The sequence below is a fragment of the Engraulis encrasicolus genome, chromosome 5 (genome assembly GCF_034702125.1).
Source record: "Engraulis encrasicolus isolate BLACKSEA-1 chromosome 5, IST_EnEncr_1.0, whole genome shotgun sequence".
NCBI lineage: Eukaryota > Metazoa > Chordata > Actinopteri > Clupeiformes > Engraulidae > Engraulis > Engraulis encrasicolus.
The window spans coordinates 2,429,227-2,448,149 of record NC_085861.1 but is presented as its reverse complement, the minus strand read 5'-3'; the positions used below and the strand labels follow the sequence as shown (position 1 = coordinate 2,448,149).

General features: G+C 43.1%; 1 protein-coding gene across 1 annotated transcript in view; it reads left to right on the top strand.

Moving 5' to 3' along the window:
• Positions 1 to 11,207, top strand: part of LOC134448748 (nuclear GTPase SLIP-GC-like) — a gene marked incomplete at its 5' end in the record, with an annotated part of 108,180 nt that extends 96,973 nt beyond the window's left edge. The window contains 2 exons of the mRNA XM_063198403.1: positions 10,675 to 10,972; positions 11,132 to 11,207. Of these exons, the coding sequence (XP_063054473.1) occupies positions 10,675 to 10,972; positions 11,132 to 11,207 (374 nt within the window). The remainder of the gene's footprint in view (positions 1 to 10,674; positions 10,973 to 11,131) is intronic.
• Between the last annotated feature and the right edge of the window lie 7,716 nt (positions 11,208 to 18,923).

The window sequence follows — 18,923 nt, the reverse complement described above, 5'->3', positions numbered from 1 at the left end:
TGTGAAAATGTTGAGAAGATTCTTGGTCTGAATTAAAATGAGCATTTCCCACACTAAAACTATGGTGAGAATAGACTGCTGCTAATGCTCGCTCAGCTGCATCTGAATTGGAAAGTGTCAAGATGATGTCCAAGGTAGCAGGTTCGCCATCCTCTAATTTCCATAACAGATATTTTTTATGTGTATGAGAGAGGGTAAAGGACAATACCTCTCCATGTGTATGAATAACCCATAAGATCACCTAATTCTAAATTTTCACAAGTAGCATTATGTCTATAGTGACTGCATTTCAGTCTTTAAGAATGGCATTACAGATCACTCAATATACAGTACATGTAGGCTATATCTTCAGTTCAAATCAAATGGGAATGATTTCTAAGTAGGTGTTGAGTAAGTAGGCAGAGGTGTGCGAATTGTTTTTTTTCCTCCTGAATTTGCAAACAAGTCCTCACCTAGTACTTGTGTCACAAGTTGCATTACAATAAACTCAGTAATCATTGAGTATTTCAATTGCTACTTCAAAAATGACAGCTGATGGACAACATGTTACCTACCGTAGGTCTTTGCCACCTTTAAGAGAAATATCTATGTTAAAAAACAATTCTCATATAGTATATACTTTATATATGGTATATACTTACAGTAGCATACAGTATGGTGCCGTATAGCAAAGTACAGTACAGTAGAGTATAATACAGTAGAGTATAGTACACTACAGCACAGTACAGTGGCATACAGTACGGTACAGTACAGTAAAGTTAGGTAGCATACAGTACGGTACAGTACAGCACAGTACAGTAACATACAGTATGGTGCAGTACAGTAAAGTACAGTAGCATACAGTACAGTAGAGTGTAGTACAGTACAGTACAGCACAGTACAGTAACATACAGTATGGTGCAGTATAGTAAAGTACATTACAATACAGTAGAGTATAGTACAGTACATTACAGTACACTACAGTACAGCACAGTACAGTAGCATACAGTACGGTGCAGTACAGTACAGTACAGTAGCATACAACAGTAGCCTACGGTGCAGTATAGTAAAGTAAAAGTACAGTAGCATATAGTACGGTGCAGTACATTATAGTACAGTACAGTACAGTACAGTACAATACAGTATAGCAGAGTACACTACGCCACAGAACAGTACAGTATAGTCTTGATGACTTGTAGGCTACTTTGACAGCTGTATCCCTCCAAAGCCAATGGCATTTCCACATGCTGTTGTTTAAAGTTTTTGAAAGACTTGAGTGTGTGAGAGAGGGAAGGCAGGCAGATATGTTTTAAACAAAGGACCACACGCACAAATAAAAAATAACAAGCAATCAATACATTAAGTGGTTAGGTAGCCAACATGTCATCTAAGTTTAAGCACAAAGTAGACCAGAAAACCATTTTGCTAATACGTACAATACATAAAGTATTTGTCAATATACTGTATGGTGTATTGCACATTGATTATTCATAATTTCCCAAGCATAAAGGCCCCTATCACTCCACAGTACACTTAGGACTTGAGATATACATATCTGAACACAAATCAATATATATATTTTATTTTGTAATGACCTTATAGAGGTAGATAATCCAAGCTGACACATGATATGTACATGTATTATTCACTTGATTGATATGAAAATTGAGCATTTCACTTGGGCTCCTAAGCTTAAATCATTGAGGGGGTCCTAAGGAAGCATCGTGCAAAGTTTCACGCTTTTGTCAGCTCCGTAACAGTAGTGCCCTTTTTGTCCCATAACCGATTCCAATAATATGCATTGTGGCCATCTAGGAAAATGGACGGCCATCTTGGATTTCAAGTGGCCTGCATGCCTTTTCAAAAGAAGTGTGTCTAAGGAGTATCTATGACAATTCCAGTGCTTGTATCACCATTTGAACAGTTGTTTCAGTTGCTAATTCATAGCTGCATGGCGGCCATCTTGGAAAATGGCCACTATTTTATTTTTTCACCTGGATAGCAACCTTTTCTAAAAGAGTAGGCTCTGAAGCACCTCTGAACCAAATTTGATGCTTGTATCACCAAGTGAAAGATTGTTTGAGGTAATTGCTGTACTAATGCAAGAGGGCTTCTGGAGGAGAAAACCATCGGTTCCTTGGAAGTCTCCGAGGAGGACCTTGAAGAACACATCCAGGCCCAGTATAGCGACCCAGCCAGGAGTGAACAACTGGGCTACCTGGGCTACCTGCCCAAGCCAGCTGAACCAACAGCAGAATTCGATGTATTGCCCCCTAAACTCAGCGAAGTAAGGCAAGTTGTCCTCAAGGCAAGATCATCATCAGCACCAGGGCCAAATGGAATTCCATACAAGCTCTACAGGAACTGCCCAACAGTGCTGAAGATCCTGTGGACACTAATGAAAACTGCCTGGACTAAGCAGACCATCCCCGCTGAGTGGCAGAGGGCAGTAGCAGTTCCTATCCCTAAAGAACAAAACTCCAGAACTCTCGAACAGTTCCGAAGCATAGCCTTGCTGAATGTGGAGGGCAAAATCTTCTTTTCAGTGATGGCAAGAAGGATGACTGCATACCTCATGTCCAATGGATACATCGACACCAGCTGTCAGAAGGCAGGGATTCCCGGATTCCCAGGGTGCGTTGAGCATGCTTCGATGATATGGGATCAAATCCAGACTGCAAAGAGGGAGAAGAAGGACCTGCACGTAGTGTGGCTAGACCTAGCAAATGCATATGGGTCAGTGCCTCACCAGCTCATAGCATTTGCATTGGACTTCTTCTACGTCCCAAAGAACATCAAGGACATGATTGACAACTACTTCCAGGATATGCACATCTGTGTTAGGCTGCAGAACTTCACCACCAAGTGGCAGCAACTGGAAGTAGGAATTGCAATGGGGTGTTCCATCTCTCCCATCCTCTTAGTGGCTGCGTTTGAGGTCATCCTAACAGGAGCAAAGCAGGTGGTGGGAGGAGTCAAGCTCCATGCGTGTCAAGACTGCTCAGGAGGCTGGACGAGCTGATCAGCTGGGCTAGGATGAAATTCAAACCAGGCAAGTCAAGGAGCCTCTCTATGCGCAAGGGAGAACGGAACGACAGGGCTATCTTCACCATAGGGGGAGAAGACATCTCCCTCATTGCGGACCAACCAATCCGCAGTCTAGGAAGACAATATACATCTAGTCTCTCAGACAAGGCAATGGGGAGGACCATTCTCCAACAACTATCAGCAGGCCTGGAAAAGATCGACGCCAGCCAGTTGCCTGGAAAGTACAAGGTGTGGTGCTATCATTTCACCTTGTACCCAAGGGTAATGTGGCCATTGAAGCTGTGTGAAGTCACCTCCTCAGCGGTAACTCGGATGGAGGCAAAAGCCAATGCTTTCATCCGTAAATGGCTGGGGCTCCCAAGGTGCTTCTCGTCAACAGGCCTGTATGGATGGAATGCGCTCCAACTGCCCCTCAAGTCCATTACCCTTGGGTATAGGCAGGAGAAGGCCAGACCTGTCATGGAGTTGAGGGAGTCCTCTGACATAGTGGTGAAAGATCAAGACGCACGGATCAAGACAGGGAGGAAGTGGAAGGCGAAGGAGGAGGTGCAGAGAGCAGCAAGCAGACTTCAACACCAGGAAGTGGTGGGCATGGTCCAGCTTGGGAGGGCAGGACTTGGATGGAGGGATCCACCCTGCCTGTGGTCCAGAGCAAGAAAGGAAAGGAAAGGAAGGACCTGGTGGTGGCTGAGATGGCCAGGACGGAGCAGGAGGAGCTCAAAGTCAAAGCCATCGCTCAGGGCCAGCAGGGCCGCTGGACAACATGGGAGGGGATGACAACAAGAACTGTCAGCTGGGCGGACCTGTGGAAAACTCCACAGGCCCGCCTCAGTTTCCTCATCCGAGCAACCTACGACACCCTACCCTGCCCTCGCAACCTACACCAGTGGCTGGGAACAGAACAAGCCTGCAACCTATGCGGTACCAGCAACGCCTCACTGCAACATGTCTTATCAGGATGCAAGACTGCCCTAACGCAAGGGAGATTGAGATGGCGTCACGACCAGATCCTCCGCAAGCTGGCCGAGATTGTTGAAACAGCAAGGAGCGAGGCGAACAGAGGAGAGTCAGGTGGATCCCAACAAGACATCCAATTCCTCAGGCAGGGGGAACTGCCAGCTGGAACAGGAAGGAGACCACCACCTAAGCTCCTCAATCAAGGTGCAGAGTGGAGGCTGGGCGTGGATGTGGGCAGACAACTCCATTTCCCCAAAGAGATCTGCAGTACCACCCTGCGCCCCGACATGGTCTTGTGGACCACAGTGGAGAAAAAGGCGCTGCTGACTGTGCCTTGGGAGGAGGGGTTGGAGGCTGCCCATCAGCGGAAGAGGGCGAAGTATGTAGACCTGCTGGCAGAGTGCAGGGAAGCAGGGTGGAGCGCGAGACTATACCCTGTGGAGGTAGGAGCAAGAGGGTTTGTGGCAGACTCTACGACACGACTGCTGAGAGACCTAGGCCTGCGAGGCACCAGTCTGCAGAGAGCAACCAGGGGGCTCTCAGAGGAGGCAGAGAAAGCAAGTTTCTGGCTCTGGCTGAGACGGAGGGATGTTGCGTGGGGAGCAGGCACAACATAGGGATGCTAGCTGCAGGGAGTGGCAGGGAGACGTCCCTGTTCACTGCCCCGCCACCAGGAGATGTTCTGGAATAAGGGGCGAAACATCTAAGATAGGTGGTCCCCAGCTGATGACCCTGCAGCTAGCAATATAGGCACCGGCGGAGGTGCGGCATGCCAAGAGCATAGCAGGATGACATCTACCTGTACAAAGAAATTATGTTTCAAATCGGCCCAATTACTACATTACTGGCAGTTATTACGTTATGGGCATCGTTATTACATCATCAACGCTTTTTTTTTAGAGTAAGGCCCATTATGTAATAACCTGCTCATAACGTAATAAGTTATTACGTTATGGGCAGAACGTTATTACGTTATGGATAGGGAAGTGTTATTACGTTATGCGCAAGTTATTACGTTATGGGTTTTATTACGTTTCAAATGGGCCCAAATTATTACGTTATGGGCAGTTATTACGTTATGGGCAGTTATTACGTTTTGGGTCCTTACATACCATAGGGAGACTGTTCTGTTAAATATGATTCTATCAATGCTTATTGAGGAAGACCACCTATCACAACCATAATGTGTCAACACCATAATGCATAAAAATAAGGGTTATTTCAGTATTTTGTATAATAAAAGCTTAGAATAACTTTATTGGCAAGTCCTTAAGCGACTGATGATGAACCAGATGATTTCTTTTAGAAAATTATGTGTTATTATTAGGGGTGGGCAAACATGAAAATCTTTAATCGCATTAACTCAATGACTTTCTGTGATTAATCGCGATTAATCGCATAGCGCGCGAAACCCAAAAATAATAATAATAAATCATAAATAAAATAAATAATAAATAAAATAAAAATATGTTTTAATTAATAAAATAAAATAATTAATAATAATTTGCATATGTACTGTGTAGATAACCTATGTAGGTCTAATATAATATTCCACAATGGAAATGTAGGCTATTTGCCAACCTATCAGTCTAAATGTAGTAGGCTATATGCCTATCCAATGTAGGCCTACTAATGAAACAAATTATTGCATACAATATTACACTAGGGCTATTTAAGATTGTATGCTACTGAAACTGACATATTAGAAATTATTAACTCAAATTAGGATGGTCTACATGGGCCTACAAGAAAAAAAGAAAAAAAACTTTCACTTAAAAAAACTATGTTAAAACGGCTTGCCATAGGCGTGCGTCTGTGAGATATGTCCCGTCTTCTCTCACTGTCAAAGACTCCCACCTTCTCTCTTATCTGTCGCTATTTTTAAGGTGTCTCAGCGACTAGAAACTAATTGACTGTCTGTTGGCATTGACAGCAATTACATCTTTCAAAACAATAACGTTGACATGACTAACACTATCTTAAATGCTGACGAAGTTAGCCTACCATGTTGATACAGCCTACTATGCACGCGCAGCGCCATAGATACCAAAACGTTGCGTGAGGAATGTAATATCTCGCGGTTCGCTTTTTGATCAGGGCTTTAGTAAGTCCGCGTGGCGTTATTGACAGCTGATAGACAGCCAGCACAACAGTAGGCTACCCTTTTCATGCTGACCGACCGTACAATAGACTAACCTTGCGAGCTGCAAAGGCGAGCCACATGCTGCTCGAGAGTTGTGCAAGGAGGACCAGAACTGTGTACCGAACATGTTCATTCAGAAGTTGAAGTCCTTCTGTAGGCTAATTGTTTTGTTTGTTTGTTTTGTTTTGACTACTTTTCTAGACATTATTCTTCTCCTCTGTCAGCAGTCACTGGAAGCAGCAACAAGCGCTCTGACGCTTTCAAAATAAAAGCCACGAACGACGGTCATAAAAGGCAAAAAAAACACGAAAAAAAACCCTGCTGCGTTATAACGTTAACAAAATTGTCGGGCGATATTGACTTCAATAGTTAACGCACCGTTAACGCGTTAACGTTGCCCAGCCCTAGTTACTATGAAAAGTAGGTTGTTTTGTCAACTCCATAAGAGTCAACTCCATAAGATTTTACAAGTCAACTCCATAATAAAATCGTATGGAGTTGACAAATTCACCAAAAACGGCTTAATATACTCATATGATACTCTTTTATGTAGAAACAGAAGGAAATGTTATTGTAGGATGTTATATACATATTAATGTACATTTAACCTATGCAACTACATCATTTTTCACTATATGGACTAAAAAAGTTAAAACAAAAGTTTCACTCAAAACAAATTAACTACAAAATAAACTGAGAAAAAACATTTAGCACTAACTAGGTTCCAAAATCAGAGCAGTTTGTCAAGCAGTTTGATTTTTCTCAGCACTTTCAGGTGTTTTTGTAATATTTTGTAGAAAAAGTAAATTCTTTCATATTGTTTTTTGCTTAGGCAATAAAGGGTCATTAGATCCAGGGGCGCCGATAAAAATGTTGGGCCCCATGAAAGATTCAAATTTTGGGCCCCCAAAATGACAAATTGTGTTATCAGCATCCTTCCAGGGGCCTGCCAGTGCTGTTGGGCCCTTAAAATCTGTAACACCTTTCCCCCCCCTAGCGGCACCCATGATTAGATCTATACCATAATGTGTCTTAACCACTTCAGGTGTTTCCCTCATGGTTGTAAAACAAAATATTAAGTTTGTAAATACAAATGTTTCGAACTCTGTGCATTAAAGGGACACTGTGTGAGATTTTTAGTTGTCTATTTCCAGAATTCATGCTGCCCATTCAATAATGTTACCTTTTTCATGAATACTTACCACCACCGTCAAATTCAAAGTATTCATTATGACTGGAAAATATACACTTTTCATACATGAAAAGGGGGATCTTCTCCCTGGTCCGCCATTTTGAATTTCCAAAAACAGCCATTTTTAGCTGCAAAAATTACTCTACTTGGACCATGCTAGAACATATCTGTTTATTACTTAGCAAACTTTCATGTAAAGATCAAATTTGGCAATAGGCAGCCCAGTTTCAATGAGCAGCATAGTTGCAGTACTTTTTTTGACCATTTCCTGCACAGTGCCCTTTAATAACAGCCTTAACCACTTAACCGTCACACACATTTTATACATTTTTGGCTTCTTTTACGCCAGGGGTTGCAGTCATATCCCTGTTTGTGCTACACTAACACCCGTGCTCTTGTTTGTCACTATATAGTCAAAAGAGCACTCTTATGTTTTGTTACAAATCTACTTGGAATAAAACACAACTTTTCTTGAAAAAAGGAGAAAACAAATGTTAATCCAAATAAATGTAACTCTGAAAGCAGTTCTCCCGATGAAACAGGAAAAAAACCCTTGCCTCAAGTCTTATTAAAAGTCCAGGACAAAGGATCAACTGAAAACACGTAAAAACAGCAAAAATGTGGATGTCTTGCATCCTACCGAGACCAGTCACATCACAAGGCCGATCTATAGCACACATTTTCGGACTGACGGTCCTCGAATACCTGGTCCTGGCTGTAGCGGTCATCAGAGCTGGAGCTATTGTGCGTGTTGTGACTCTTCAAGCCCAGGCAATGTGCTTTTCGCTGGGGCACCCTGTGGACACGTGTGATTTTTTTTTTTTTCCGATCATAAATGACTACAGCCCGGAGACTACACCACCCGCCCCCCTGTATCGTGCTGCCTTCGCTGTGGGCTTAATGAATGCTGGAACACATCCGAACTAGACAAGTGTCTTTCCATTGTATGAACAGCAGATTTCCCTCCCGTATCCAACGTATCGTACCCCTTGGGTGGCAATTGTTAATGGCATCGGATGTGTCTTTTGGGAACCCGATCCTGTGTTTGCAAATGTTACCGCATGCCCATATCTTGTTCTCATCCAGCAGTTGCTGGAACAGCATTGGGCTTGTATAAAAAATGTCCACAAAGAGCTTGCAGCCAGTCCCCAAAACTGGGGAGACCCTGCTTTTCCCCTCACAGAAAAATGATGGTGTACCCAGAATGTGAGTCTGCTAGCACAAAGAATTTGTACCCTCATTTCGATGGCTTATCTTTGCAGTATTGCCGGATTCCTATCCTGGCACGGGAGGCGACCATTCGTTTGTCAGTAGCAATGTTCTGGCCTGGCTGGAAGTTGGAAATGCAGGATATCAGTGTACAGGGGTTTAATCTTCTGAAGGCGGTCAAACTCAGGGGTGCCTCTTCAAGCTGCATTCAGCTCGTCATCATCAGGGTCAGGCATATGGATATTGGTGGAGATTCGTCTGAATTTACGGCCAGACATGGTTGACCCAGCCCACGGAAAGCTATACAATTCTGCCCTTCGCCAGTAGTCTGTAAGAGCTGGGGCGTGAACAAGACCCATGTAAATGATCAGAGATAGATAGCTGAACATGTCTGCCATGGTCAGTTCTTCCCAAAGATGTGCATGCCTCCGTCTCCCAAATTTGTTTGTGTTACTGAGGACCTTTTGTAAAACTGCATCGGAGATGAATAGGCGAAAGAGATCCAATATGGAATAATTTCCCCCAGTAATAGCTTGCGGACCAGGAGTACGAGTTGGTCTAAACACTGGTTGTTGTGGAATTACATCTTGTACCTCTGTGTCCTGCCATCCACGTCCATCTTCAGTTTGCGGCAAGTCTCTCCCCCTTCCTCCTGGCGGGCGGCCGACTCCTCGTCCTCTGCCTCCACCTCTGCCTCTACCCTTTCTTCCTCTGTTGGTTCAGCGCTCGCCTCAGCCGTGTTGCATATTCTTTTCCGAGGATTTTGTGACATTATGCAGAAATTAGTCGACTTGTTCCAATGGCGAATATTGGACAGCATGTACACTTTTACACTTCAGCTTCAATAACAAGCTGCACCTGTGCAGTACAGAACTGCATGCTGATTGGATGTTGCACCAACCCGGGCGCGGGGCTCATTGATTGGTAATTGGAACCCACGGATGGTGCTCATCCCGGTCGCGGGGCTCATTGATTGTTAATTACCCGCGGATGGTGCTCATCCCGGCCGCGGCAGGGGCTGTTCACTCACGGAACTTCCTGTTAGCCACAATTGGCTAACCCCAACCACGGGACAGTGCAAAATGAATGGGTGTCAATGGAGTTTTTTACCATTATCATTTTTGTGATTTTTTATAATTTTTTGTCCTGAAATATTAATATTAAGTTTGAAGCTAGAAATAATAAGACCCCATTTGAGTAGCGTTTCGATTATTTTGCGCCACTAGATTATTATATACTGGGTCACAAAGCTCAATTTTTATGGGGCCAAACCCATAAACATTAGCGCGATGCTAGCGAGTACAGGTTGAAATCTTCTAACCTGCTGTAAAACTACACACCTGTGCGATTTGTCAATACAGCCTATTGTTAAACAACAGTCATAGTGCTTACCAGGAATGTTTTGTTGATGATATTTGTGACTGGAAATCGCAGTAGCAATGTATTTAGCATGGGTTCCCCTTTCCATTCCATACATTTTCCCACATGAAGGACTGGCCCACGCTCGTTACTGCATTATGCATGCAAAGCTAACTGGCTACAATGGGAACCAATGAGACTGAGCCTTCTCCCTGTTAGAGGTTCTCTGGCCGCGGGGCTCATTGATTGTTAATTGAGACCGCGGGCGGTTGTAATCACTGGCCCTTAGCTGGCAGCAGCAGCTGGGTGTTACACATGCAGCTGCAAACCCCAGCTGCATGCGCCTGGTACTGTCGGGGTGCCTACTGACAGCGGTGTAGTCTACTTTTTTGAAGTGGGTTTACTGTATATTTGAGCATTTTTGAATTGGGTATACTCTATACTTATGCTATTCTAAATAATGGATCAATCAATTTTAAGTGGGTATACTGAAGCCCCTAAAATTTAGAAGTGGGTATACTCTGTATACCTGCGTTCTACGTAGACTACACCACTGCCTACTGATGCTTAGTGCCCAAGTAAGTGATAAAAGTTTTGTCCAATTTGAAAGGCTTTCTACCAAAAAACAATCATGGAACACAAAAAAATGCTCACACCATTGATCCACACACACTATCACAGTGGAAACTAAACAAGACCTTATTAGTGTTTGTATTTTAACCACAGTAATGAATATTGCATACCAGTCTAGAAAGACATTTAACTCCTCGTGCTCTTTTTTTCAAAGATGAGCCACCACAGCCCAGCAGGATACCTGGTCAGGTGGGCAGTCTGATGGCCGCTGCCTTTCTGGAGGAGAAGAGGCCGAAGCTCATACAGAGGGTCACAGAGGTGATGCCCATAGCAGACCAACTCCTCTCCAAGGGCGTCATTGGCCAGGAGACCTACGCCAACATCCAGGCTGCTGCCACCAGTCAGGACAAAATGAGGTTGCTGTTTGAGGGCCTGCACTCAGCTGGGGTTCAGGGCAAACTGGCCTTCTACACGATACTACAGGAACAGCTGCCCCACCTAGTGGACGATTTGTGGGCTGCAAGATAAAGACAGATGCAGTCAGCCAGAACCTGCTCTCATGATGGAGACAAATGTTAAATTGGGGGTGTTTTTTTCCTACTTGTTTTTGACCACATGCTATTCGCAGAGATTAGTGTCTCTCTGTGTGTCTTTGCACTGGGTTTCTGAAGGACATGTGGACGCTGTGTGCCAGAGTCTTTTGACCCTCCAGAGATCAAACTGCCCATACCGCCTATCCATACATGATAGGTCTAATCATGATATGTGTCTTCATTGTAGTCAATACTGCCTATCTAATTTTTCCATATTTTGTAACTTAAAGGTGCACTGTGTAATATTTTTAGTAGCTTAGTTCATTTCCAGAATCCATGCTGCCCATTCAAAAATGTTATCTTTTAACACATACTTACTACCACCACATTCTAAGTATTTCAGAAGCTTTTCATACATGAACAGGGGGGTTAGCTCCATGTCCGCCATTTTGAATTTCCAGAAATATATATTTTTAGCTGCAGATCTTGCTTTACTTTGGTCATAATATTGAATATTATTCATTACTTAGTTAATATTCATGAAAAGATCAGATTCGGCAATAGACAGCTCAATTTCAATGAGCAGCATAGTTGCAACACCTACTCTGGCCACCATCCTTCAAAGTGCACCTTTAAGTCTTTATCTCCTGAGGTGTGGTATGGCTTTGGGTATAAAACCTTTGGCCATGTGGCCATGTGGTCGAGTCAAGGAAAGAGACACGCTGCCCCTGAGCAGATATGGTTTGGTCATTTTTTGATGCTGTGAGACTTTGTCACATTTGTCATTTTCTTTTAACTTTTATTTTTATTTTACTTTTATTTCTTTTAGTTTTCTCACTTTCATTAATTTTATTTTCTTCAATAATTTTTCTAATCCCTTTTTATCTACAATAAATTTGATCCTGATTGACCCTTTTAATTACGACTTAATCAATCTTATTTTATTTTTGCTAGTGAGTCAGTTAAAACACAAAACAGAGCTTTCATCCTTCAGTTGTTTTTAATGGAGAAGGTTTTGGAAAACAGACAAAATCTAACACCAACTGGGTTTAAAAAGTAGATACCATACTATGGATACCATACCATACTATGTTAGATTGGTATGGTATATACTTTTTATGCCCAGTTGGTGTTAAGATTTTGTCTGCCTGCCTAAATGTCTTGCTCTCTTGAAAGAGACACCGTTCCAAACAATGATGTGTGTAAGGCAAGTTTAATTTACAGACTTAATTGTGACTTTCCTACTTTGTTTCCAAAGCTCGCAGGTTTTTGAATTGCTTGAAGAAGGTCAGTAGACCGAAACGTTGCATTAAACCATGCAAATGTGAACAGTGTGCGGGAGCTTTCTTTACTTTTCCATAGCTTGCCACATTTCACAGTAATAATGTTCAGTAATAATGGTCAGTGTTTTCACATTTCACAGTAATAATGTTCAGTGTTTCCAATTTCCACATTTTCTGATTGTAGATGATCGGCCTGATGTCCATGTTGACTAGGCACGGTCGACCTAACAAGGGTGTCCTTTATTCTCATTTAACACTGCCATGCGTGCCATCTAGCTGCACAGATACTGTATTGACCCCGTTAGAAGTTACGTCATCACTGACTGTGTGCTCATTGTTTGCTCAAACACACATACACACACACACACACACACACACACACACACACACACACACACACACACACACACACACACACACACACACACACATTTATGGTATAGGCTACTCGTTCAGTGAGTGAACAAAACCAAGGGAATGGGTTTTTTTTGTTGCCCGACATACCTTACACACCGTCAGTATATAAAGAATGGGTGACAGTTTTTCTACTGCTCAAAAAGACAGCTAAATTCATAAAGCCGTAATTGTGTGATATTACAAGCACTCATTAGTACGCACTAGACTAGAAAAACAATTGTGGGCATTCATATTGCTAATTTGCACATTTACCACGGCATTTACAACGAAAATGAAAACAAAANGTTACAGGATATACTTCCATCAAAATCTAGTAAAATAACAATATAGTGCATAGACAACATTTACCAGTTCAGTACACAGAGTAAAAATAAACACATCTCCAAGCCTTCCAAAGTGTGAGGAACACAGACCTATATTAAACTAGACTGGCAGTGGGCGTTTCCAAGCAGTAGCAGAAAATCAGACTCAGCAGCGCCATCTTACCCCAGGCCATGGCCGTAACTACCATTGAGGACACAGAGGTCATGTCCTCTGTATTTTTTTGTGAAATTTATCTATGATGAAAATTGATATATGATCAACACTATGATAAATTATCATTAGTTTGTGTTCAGGATTTCCTAGGTCTACACCGTGTTTCTGTGTTTGACAGGGGAGGTCCTAAACAGCCGATTGATCGTCTGTGTTGCAATCTCAGCAGCAACATCTTTTTTCTTATAATAATGGCTGCAATTACTTGAGGGGCGAAATACGCAATTGCATTGCACACAAAACATCATGACAAGTTGTCGTCTGGGGGCAGGCCAACTTGCTTCAGATTTATTCAGTGAATGAAACCAGTCGCATGGGTTCAGCTCGCCTGGAACAGGAATTTGCCTTCGCGTCGCGTGTGTTCAAATGGGAACTCGTAATGAAGTCTTCAAACAAACCACTTCTCTCAATCCCGAAACTTTCCATTGAGTTGTGGTTAGGATCAGTTATGTTTATGAAACTGTTTATGTATGTAAAACTGACGCCATGTTTCCCTGTGTTTGGCAAGGGGATCTATTTCACTGCCTATTCGAATTGGCTGTTCTTCTCTGTAGCCACGGCTAAGCTAGCAATAGGAGACGCATTGCCTAAGGCCATATTATAAATGTCTACACATATACAATCAACTTGTGGGAAAATATAATGTCACTAAACATAAACCACCAAGACAATTTGCATTTGGAATGTATTTGGGCTTGAATTAGAGGAAATTATGTGCACAATCCGATCCTCCTTTTTTTGAAATAGTGACTTGCAACGCACTTCCGCATCTGGGTTTTCAGATGGAAATTACTCGGAAAAAAAAGCACTAAGAGGGGTCGAAATTCTTAGAAAGGATTGAAGTACCACATGTCTGCCACCCAGTGGAAAGGAGTATGGGCAAGATTTTACACTCTATTCGACGTGATAGCCCACCTATTTCAATACCGCGACCTGTCGCAATTTCGCGACGACGAAAGTAAAAGGGTTAAGTTAATGGAGCGAGTCAAGCTAAATCCTCATCCCGTTTGGCATGTGCTCCGGATTTCTTATATGATGGCAATGAATTTAAAAGGTTTGTATTTGCACCGTAAGACCACTCATTTTCGGCACATAAGAAAGGTTATTTTAGTTTTTGTGCAAAACTGGGTAAGAGACTACAACGTGCGCCTCATATATTTGATGTGAACCAAGGCACAGCCAACCCTGCCGCTGCACCGCGACTGAAGTGGCTGCACGTCGGACATGCGACTTCTGTTGTGTAGTCCAAATAATTATATATTTTTTGCACGGAAGCAACTCAAAAAACGCTTGCCAAGTGAAGTCGACAAACACACCATTGGTTATTTGTGAAGTTCACTCGGAAAGAAAGGTTTTATTCCTAACACTATTACACCTGCCTAGCAACTAGAGATGGCAACCTGACAACAAATAGGCCTATAATAGGGCGAGTGGACGCTGGCACGTTTTAGCAGCCACTGCTCGTTCTCTTCCACTCATTTAAACTCTTCCACCCACTCAAAATTACAAAAGCTTCGGACAATGTGACTTATTTGGACGGTCGGATGAACTACTTGCCACCGATGTCTGGTTGTGGACGAGCATGGACGGCCTTTCAGCAACACGTGCGCTGGCCCGTTGATGTGGCTGGCTGCTTTCCTCTCAACACCTGCGGTTGCGTTCCTCAACACCTGCGGCTGGGAGGGATGGCCTCCATTGCTGCTTCCGCCGCCCGTTCCATCGATCGCTGCACCTGGAGGTTTTGACTATTGGTGATCCAGCCTGGCTGTTGGCTTCGCCAGCCACCACACATTGTGCTACCTCTGTCCACGGTCTCGTAGTCGTCGCATCGCCCGTCGCGTCTTGCAGCTCGATGCCTCCTGCTGCTTGCTGTTCATCGCCTTCCTCAACGAGCGTCTCCGCGGTTCCGTACGGAACCTTTCGCCGTCCCTCAATAAAACTTCACTGACTTGTTTGGCCACCTCCCGTGGCTAAATTCACCTCCACGACAGGAGCTTCTGGATTTTCATATCCCCACGACCTTTAATCGCCACTCCCACCGTGGTTTTGCTCAACTCTCCACCACCGTTTCCATAGGCCTACATCATGGACAGAAAACCCTCCATACCGTCTATTTTTGTTGTGTCTTTCTGTTGTACTTTTGTCGAGTTTTGTATGTCTGAATGTATGTGTTTTTGTTTTTATGTTGCTCTGTAAAGCGCTTTGGGTGTCTTGAAAAGCGCTATACAAGTCCCATGTATTATTATTATTATTATTATTATTGAAATGCTAGCTAGCTAATGTCACTTGACTGGCAGTTTTTGTTCTGTAGATAAAAGTAGGCCTAGATGTGTCAAAGTACTCACCCAAAATTAGGTTACTTCATGCTGTGTTATGCTGTTTTTCATTCCAACCTTCCATTTTGACACCTAACTTGATGACAGCAAAACTCCTTACCCTTCCATCATAATTATGTTTAGGAACAGGCTAGCAAGGTGTTTTGATGAAGTAAATGGAGACGTGACGTGACGTGATCAGGAAGTGGTTTGATTCGCTATAAAATACTGTGTGTAATAAATTGCAGAGATGATGAAATATCCTAATCCTACGAGTTTTGACTTTGTAGGTCTTTTCATGATCTATGTCAGTTCTGTTCATCACATAATTAAGAAGATCACACAGAAAGTGCATTAGAATGATTCAAAATCCATTAAAAAAAAAAAAACGTAATTTTACGGTTTGGGGAGCCATATGTCATGTCTTGCACTTAATGTCAGTCTGTAAAATATCAAACTTGTATATGTCTATGTCCTGGCATGGTATAGAGCGAAAACGTAATTTCATTTTCCTTGTATGTCTTGTGCATATGGAGAAAGTGATAATAAAAGCTGACTTGACTTGACTTGATATGTGCACACACACACACACACGCATGCACACACGCACACACACATGCATGCCCACACACACATGCACACACACACATGCATGCCCACAGACACGCACGCACGCACAAACGCACGCACACACAGACACAGACACAAACACACACACACACACACACACAGACGTGTGTGTGTGTGTGTGTGTGTGTGTGTGTGTGTGTGTGTGTTGACCTCAGTCTAATTAATTTTCCAGGTTAATAGTTCAGTAAACTTCTCACATACAAGTTCAGTCCGTTTTCTCCATCACACTTCTGACTGGAGAGGAAAGTTCCATGTCAATGTTCCTCAGGTAAGTATTATTCACAGGTGCGGTGAGTAGAACTCTCTCCAAACTCACACAACTCTCTGCTCCGAAGACACTCCTCTGTTATGCTCTTCCTCTCCAGGGTGATCTGGAAGAGTTTCTAACTCGCTCAAACTACTCAGCTGCTCCAATCATTGATTGTTGGTGTCTGTTAAAGGGGTATGCCACTATTTTGAGGCTTAATACAGTTAAAATCGTTGGTCAGGGTGTATAAAAGGTGGTAAAGTGTCTTAATTTTCATGTTAAGCAATGTCTTGCTTTAAGACAAGTTAAAAGAGGGATTATGTAGCTAAGCTAGTGAAAGTCAATGCATCACTGTAGCATATGGCTGTCATGTTGACTGTGAGTGCGTTCCAATATGCGACCTTGAGTCCTCCACTTGTGCTCTCGAAAAACCTCAATTGTAAAGTCCTTTTCTCATTTGCAAACTGGAGAATGGTGAATGAAGAATAGTTCCCCAGAAGTTGTTTTGGCTAGGCTGACAGCGGGAACACTTAGTTGTTTTCTCCACGGGGCATCAGCGAAACGTCAGACCACAAGCACAAGTGGAGGACGCAAGGTCGTCTATTGGAATGCACTCTGGATCTTCTGTACTAGATGTCGTAATCGTAGGCAGTTCTCAAATCCTCATAACATAACGATAACAGAAGATCCAGAGTGCATTCCAATAGGCGACCTTGCATCCTCCACTTGTGCTTGTGGCCTCGTACCAGGAAGTAATACCTGAACATTATAACAGCTTCTGGATCTTCTGTACTGGATGTCGTAATCGTAGGCTAACATATTGGACTGCACTCTGGATCTTCTGTACTGGATGTCGTAATCGTAGGCTAACATATTGGACTGCACTCTGGATCTTCTGTACTGGATGTCGTAATCGTAAGCTAACATATTGGACTGCACTCTGGATCTTCTGTACTGGATGTCGTAATCGTAAGCTAACATATTGGACTCCACTCTGGATTTTCTGTACTGGATGTCGTAATCGTAAGCTAACATATTGGACTGCACTCTGGATCTTCTGTACTGGATGTCGTAATCGTAAGCTAACATATTGGACTCCACTCTGGATCTTCTGTACTGGATGTCGTAATCGTAAGCTAACATATTGGACTGCACTCTGGATCTTCTGTACTGGATGTCGTAATCGTAAGCTAACATATTGGACTGCACTCTGGATCTTCTGTACTGGATGTCGTAATCGTAGGCTAACATATTGGACTGCACTCTGGATCTTCTGTACTGGATGTCGTAATCGTAGGCTAATAGGAGTAAGGGGAAGTAGCGCCCCTCTAGGACACAGCCTCTCCTGACATCACATGTGTGTGTGTGTGTGTGTGTATCCTCTCCACTCTCTACCTTACACAAAACCACCTACTCTCTCTCGCTCTCTCTCTTTCACTCACACTCACACTCTCACACACACACTCACACACACACACACACACACACACACACACACACACACACACACACACACACACACACACACACACACACACACACACACACACACACACACACACACACACACACACACACACACACACACACACCTCCTGACATCACAGTGGGCATTTCTCAAAACCTAGTGCACGCGTATTCAAGTGTATTCAGCCTAATTATTCACACCCAGTGATTGGATGCTCCATAGAGTTCACCAAAGAGTACCCAATCACTGTGCATGATTAATTAGGCTGATACACTTGAAAGTGTGCCCACTAGGTTTTGAGAAATACCCTGTGTGTGTGTGTGTGTGTGTGTGTGTGTGTGTGTGTGTGTGTGTGTGTGTGTGTGTGTGTGTGTGTATCCTCACCACTCTCCCTTACACAAACCCACCTACTCTCTCTCTCTCTCTCTCTTTCACACACACACTCACACACACACACACACACACACACACACACACACACACACACACACACACACACACACACACACACACACACACACACACACTCACACACACACACACACAAACACAGACACACACACACTTACTTTCTGGTAACAGTACAGTAAGCCTTTGGTTCCATAATAAATATGGCTGCAACTGAACCTTCAGTCAAAAACTTACAAAAATAAAATAAAGAAAAAAAGAACAAAAAAGAAAGACAAAAAATGACATGTTGGGGGGAAAGGCATGTCAGGCAAGTGAAAGAAGGAAGTGAAAGTCTATTTCTCCATTTTGAGACGAGCTAAGACTACCAACTCCTATCTCTTCACTGCTGTGTTTCCTTCGACAGTCTGCAGTTTAGAAACGTTTTGTGTAAGTACATCTTACTTGACTTAACTTGTTTGGAAACAAAAGAGTTTATGGGTCTTTGACAGTCTTGTAGTGTTCACATCCCCTTTTAATTTCAGACTTGTTAAATGTGTATGATTGTTGGCTCTGTGTCATTTGCAACGGTCCGTGTAACACAGTGTGTTGCTCTATTTCCTCTACCCTGTCAAAAAAGAAATCTGCT